This window comes from Chlamydotis macqueenii, chromosome Z (assembly GCF_036417535.1).
Source record: "Chlamydotis macqueenii isolate bChlMac1 chromosome Z, bChlMac1.mat, whole genome shotgun sequence".
Classification (NCBI taxonomy): Eukaryota; Metazoa; Chordata; class Aves; order Otidiformes; family Otididae; genus Chlamydotis; species Chlamydotis macqueenii.
Window position 1 is genome coordinate 43,700,875 of NC_141593.1, and position 6,000 is coordinate 43,706,874.

General features: G+C 35.7%; 1 protein-coding gene across 4 annotated transcripts in view; it reads left to right on the forward strand.

Moving 5' to 3' along the window:
• The window catches only part of ERCC6L2 (ERCC excision repair 6 like 2), a 58,398-nt gene extending 52,624 nt beyond the window's left edge, over positions 1–5,774 (forward strand). For 3 of the 4 annotated variants that reach the window (XM_010116323.2, XM_086770083.1, XM_086770082.1), the window contains 2 exons: positions 2,603–2,790; positions 4,643–5,774. In XM_010116323.2, coding sequence (XP_010114625.2) covers positions 2,603–2,790; positions 4,643–5,615 — 1,161 coding nt within the window. In that variant the 3' untranslated portion in view covers positions 5,616–5,774. Of the gene's footprint in view, positions 1–1,319; positions 1,489–2,602; positions 2,791–4,642 lie in introns of those variants that run through there. The other variant, XM_086770084.1, reaches the window with a different exon arrangement.
• The last annotated feature ends 226 nt before the right edge of the window (positions 5,775–6,000 follow it).

The window sequence follows — 6,000 nt, forward strand, 5'->3', positions numbered from 1 at the left end:
GGAATATTTTAATCTGTATATGTGTAAAGCTTACCTCTACCTAGAGCCTCATCTATGTATTGGTCAGACTAACAAACTTCAGATTTGACCTTTAATTAACATGAAGGCATCTTAAGGAAAACTGAAGTAAGTGTTTCAGTTTTACTGACAAAACATTTATCATTTAAAAATAAATAAATTATTAAATTTGGGGTTTGGGGGCTGGATTTAAGTTGGCAAACTTTCAAAAATATTCACAAGTTCAACAGCCAGTTGTTGTGTTTCGGCCTAACTGGGTGCTGTTCCATCAATTGGCTTTGCTCCAGAGAGCTGAGATTATTTTCAAAATTAACTCACAGTGGCCATGGGCATTCACTGGCATTAGCTCCTGCAGCTCAAGGTAACTTGATTATAGTAACTTTTTCTACCTTCAGGAAAAAACTTTGAGCAGCTAATTTAGGTAGAAGAGGAGCTCTTTGTGTGTATATCATGGTATTTTGCTGTTCTTTCAGGTTTGGCAGTCTGGATCAATGTACTTAAAAATTTTGTACTTCCAAAACTAAATATGCCATTTGTGAGTTTATTTGGAATTAGCAGTACTTTTTACATTAATTCTGATTCTTTGCAAAGACAAGCAATTTTACAACTTTCAGTGTGTTTACAACATTTGGCTTTTTTCCCAAAGAGATTTTTAATCTTCTTTGTTTGAACAGATGTGTAAACGAAAGTATTACTGCCTCATATACTTCGGTCATGTTTAATAAGAAGTAGATGGATACACATTTATGGGGGTTTAAAATACTTTGAAGACAGGCATTGACATGGTTAGGCTTGTATTCTACGTAAGTTGTACTTGCTTGAATTAAATTATACAATTCTGATCTCCTGACAGAGTGACAAATGCACTAGGTCTTATTATAGTGAGACCTGAAGACTATAAATATTTTTTCATGCGAAAATTATATAAAAATAAATGTATTTTAAAACTAGCATTGCTTTCTTTTTCAAAAATACGTTTTCCAAGTTAAAAAAGTCTGTATTACCTATGCATATCTTACAAAGGAAAGTAAACGTTTTAAATGCATGCTGAATTAGCAAGATAACTGTAAAATATTTATGCAGTAGATAACATCTGCTAATTCAATCTTGATTTTGTTGCTGTCATCATTATTATTGGGAGATAGGGTTTTTTATCTTAATTGGGGCCTTGGTTTCAGTTTTGTCTACTATAACTTTTAATAGTGCAGTGAAATTTTAATCTTTGGAGTTGTGCATTTAGCTTAGAGTGAAAATTTATGCCTGTAGGTCCCTTACTATTAATATCTCTCTCTGTATGCTAGTTTGAGGTTACTTGCCAAGGTAATGGATTGAGAGCAGATGTGAGATCCTAAAGCTCGAGAACACTGTGAACAGCCCATGGAAATAAAGGAAATGGACATGGATCAAGTAGAAACATTTTGGGAAGAAACATTGTAGATACAAAGCCAAATTTTGAACTGCAGATGACAAGGTGTGAACACAGTTTGTGTTTTAATCTCTCAAGCAGTATTAGTAGAGGGACTGAGGACATCAGTAAACAGTTATTCTTTCCCCTGATCTCATTTAAAAAGAAAAAAAAAAAAAGATGTAATGTTGCTTTTCCTGTTCCTGTTTTTCTCTGTTTTTCCTCGCTCTTCAAACACATTCCTTAATTTTCATATTTCCCTTGGCTTGCCCTTTGGGAAAGGGGGAATTTTGAGAATTTGTGAGAATTTTTGAAAAATAAGTAAGGTGTAAATAGGATTATATTTTTGTGCAAGATGTTGACTTTGAATGCACGATGAGTTGATCTGTAACACTATTTTCTTGAATTTGATTAAAACATGAGCTTTTTGTGACCTATACATTTACAGTTTTAATCTCATGAGTATTAAAATGAAAGTGTAATATGTAATTTTTCCTTTTCATTTACAGGTAAGTATAGTGATACCTCTTCCAAAAGTATCTTTACAGCTCTGAATAATTGTGTGTGTATGCATTAGAGATTGTGATATTGACAACAATTATTTTACCTTAACTTTGGTATTGTTGAATGGTTTTGTCATTATAGTTTGAGTGTTAAATTGCTAAAGTAACTACAAGTTCTTAGTATGTACTGTGCAAAAATTGTGTAACGTGCATTAACAAGCAGGAAGCAGTAAATCCAAAATAATCCATTAATCTTGATATATAATATCTTCCTGGATTAATTTATCTATTAAGACTGTAAGCTATTAACACAGGCATTTTCTATTTTATAGTAAAATTTGGAGGTTGTAACTGAGATTTGAGTCTTGTGGTGCAGAATTAAGTGTTTATATAACCCCTCTTTATGCATTAGATAACTTACAGAGATATTTAATTTACCCACATCATTAACCCGTTTGGAAAAAATATCCCACCATATTCTTGGAGAACCAGGACTTTCCTTCAGTGTCCCTGGAAGTTTGTGACTGAGTAGGGAGTTTGCACTGCAGCTCTGAATCCCGTTCTTAACACTCAAAGCACTGAGTGATAGCTAAGAGTGACATAATTTGGCATAATCAATCACATCACTATGTTCCAGATAAAGCTGTTTGAGAATTTCCATGTCTCATTTTACTAGAAAAATGAAGAAAACTCAGAAGAAGGCACTGCAGAGAAGAATGTTGTTAAGGGAGAGCAAGAAATGTTGGTGAACAGTAAGCAACATCACCCGTATATTATTCATCCTGTGACCCAGAAAAACAAAAAAGTACACCGAGTAGGTTCAACCACCTTCTTGGTTGGAAAGACACCCAAAGGAATACGCAGGTGAGACTGTTTTGGTAAGATGGAAGTAAAATTCTAAGCTTGAAACGAACTTACTTCTGGGCAGTTGCTTTTGCCTTTGTTTCAGCCATACTCAGGGAATATTTATTTTCTGTGGCAAGGGTGGAACTAATGGGAAACTTCCACTCACGTTATACTAAGAATACCGTAATTGATTAATAAAGTGAAATGAACCAACAAATCACTTTAATGTGTTGATTGAATGTGTCGTGTATTACACAGCTGTCCAGATGTCATCACCACCAGAATTCATGGTATGTGCAAAACGATGTTTAAACTGTATAGAAGCAAGAAATTGTATAGTGTGAGCTTCTGACTGCCTACTGGTCTTGCTCAGCTCTCATCATTTTCATTGGAAGACTGTTTAAGAAAATTGGACTTTGTATTTGTTTTTTAAAATGAGGCTCAATGTTTTTAATACTTCTTTTAATATGTTGTTTTCCCTTTATGTTTGGAACGATAGTAATTTTTACATCTTCTTGTTTTCCCTTTTTTCCAAAACTATTGTTATTATTAATATAAATACTTAAGTTTCATTGTTGCATAGATAGAAATTCAATAGCAATAACCAGATGATTTGTGGAAATAGAAAGCGGAAAGCTGTAGCTAACTAGGCAAACCCAGTTAGAGCTGGGATTTGGTATATATTCTTAATTTAGCCTTCAGACAAATAAATCACTATATGAGAACTGCTATCTAGGTAATATCTCTAAGTATTCAGAATCTTCATATTAGCCAGCTGACCTCAGCTATCCAAACTGTTACTGCTGAAGCGCCCTACTTACTATTATAGATACTGAAAATTCTAAATATTTAAGAGGTAAGTAGAGGAAAACTCTTCATGCTAAAAATACTCAAATTGTAATAATAGTTATCAGTAATTTGCTGAGGTAAAAATTTGCAAAGGCAATGAAGTAATTAAGGATGTTATTCCAAGGTCCTTAAAGCCATATTTAGCAAAAGGCATAAGCACATTCACTCTTAAACATTAAGCAGGTCATCTGTTAGCACCTCACTCACAGTTGTACTTTGTAGTACATCTGGATCCGCTGTGCAATGAGTGAGGATGATTAGGTACCTCAGTTTGGTGTGTTGTAGTTGTAAGGCTGAGTGGGAAGCTGTCTGCAGTCACCATACACAATGGGTATAGCTGGCGCTAGCCAGTCAGTGGTATTTGAGGCCAAACGGGATTAAATCTAGTTGCCTACCGGAGCCCTTATATGGGAAAGGCAACATGTTTCAAACCCATTCTCTAACAAGGGAGCATAAACCCACCTCTCTAGCCTTCCAAGTAGGTTGTCTGACTCCAGACTATGGCTAACTTGATAGGATGATCTCCTTCAGTTTGAACTTGGCCTCTTAGCAGAAAGAAATATTCCATAGCTCACTAGATAGGATGGAGGGGACAGTCCCTGTCTCCTGTGAATGTGTTTATCCAGCTCTTGTTTAGCAAGTCTTTTAAGGGAAGCTTGAGCAACTACTTTCTGGTTTTTGGTTTTTTAGGATTTTTTCCCCAAAAAGCACTCTACAATCTGTCCATCTGCATTCTTAGAAATCTGGTCCTTTGGTGTGAGATCTTACCTACATTGCAAGTCAGTAGATCTTTGGGTAATAAGCTGAGGAAATCACACTGCAGTTTGGGATTCAGAAGTCACTTCAGTTCTTCTAAAGTTCTTTTTTCTCTTTGCTGATAAGAACAAACAAAGGTCCTAATAGGGGAAGTAATGATTACTTTCTGGGATATGTGAAGTATGTGAATGGAATGAATTGCTTGAAAGTTACTTTTGTTTCTAGTTAAAGGTGTCAATGCATTTTTCCTTCTTGATAATTACAGGAGACAATTTGAAGAAATGGTATCCCACTTTAATATGAGATCAGTGGAAGAACTGGCAGAACATATTGCAAAAGCTACATCAGAAACAAGGCAGAAGATGTTGAAGGAATTTTATGTTTCCAAGCATCCAGAGGTGGAGTCAGTCTTCCCAGTTGAAATACCAGCACAAGCTTTACATGACTATGAGGAAAGAGAATTGGGTACAACCTGCTCCAGAAAAAGAAAATCCATTGTTAGCTTTGGAAGGTCTAAGTCTAGGTCTTCATCAGCTAGAGGTATACTTCTGAGTGGAACTGCGGAGACACAGAGTCAGCAGAGCCGTAAAGGAGCAGAGCAACTTCACAGTGACTCCTGTGTGCGAGATACGTGTGTGGATCCAAGATATAAACGATCACCCACTGTTACTACTCAACATATCGAAAAGAGAAACAGTCAGGCGTTCAAGGATTTTTTGGCATCTGGCTCATTAAGCAGTAAATCAGAAATAATTGAGGTGCTGTCTGTAAAAAGTTGTGAAGGACAGCAGTGCTCTGAAGGAACACAGCTGCCAAGAAAAAGATCCCTGTCTCAGTCAGAAAATGGGGAGAGAAAAGCTCAGACTTGTAAGAAAAAGTCTTTTGTGGACTTACTTGGAGATACCTCTATTCTCAATGACCTCTTCCGAAATGGTGGAAATGGGCCTACAGAATCACCAAGGAGATTCCCTTTAGGGCAGATGGAAAAATCAAAGGAGAGACCAAAAGACTTCTGGGACATGCTGAATGAGCAGAATGAGGAGAGCCTCAAAAAGCTCACGAACATAGCAGTCATAGAGAAGCTATGTGAAAGAGCACCTCATCCCCCAGTGACAGAAGAGAGAGAAATGTATGAAAGTTCTCTTTGGAAAAAAAATGAAAATTTTCTATGGAAAAAATACAGTCCAGATGATTCAGATGAATCATCCACTGCTACATCTTGTAATGTAGTAAACTGAAAGTTTTCTACTTGAATTGAACTATAATTATCTTAGTTAAACATTAAAATATGCCCAGCTTCAGCAGTATGCAGCAAAACGTGATACCTTCATGAAATTAAAAGCAAAGTGATGAATTTGTATTTATGATAATATGAATTTGGATTTTACAGATGTGAATATAATCACATATATGTGCTACATATGTACTATGATGTATTAATTTTAAATTAAACATTTAGAAATGTTCTGAGTGCACTTTGCTTTCTTGCATCTTTATTTTATTTCTAGACTCAGTAGCGGTACTGAGTATGTTTTCCCCTTTACTTCCATTTGGAGAGTCTCAGTCATCTCAGCAGAATCAAATTACACTGAAAGGATTTGACAATGATACTCCACGTATTTT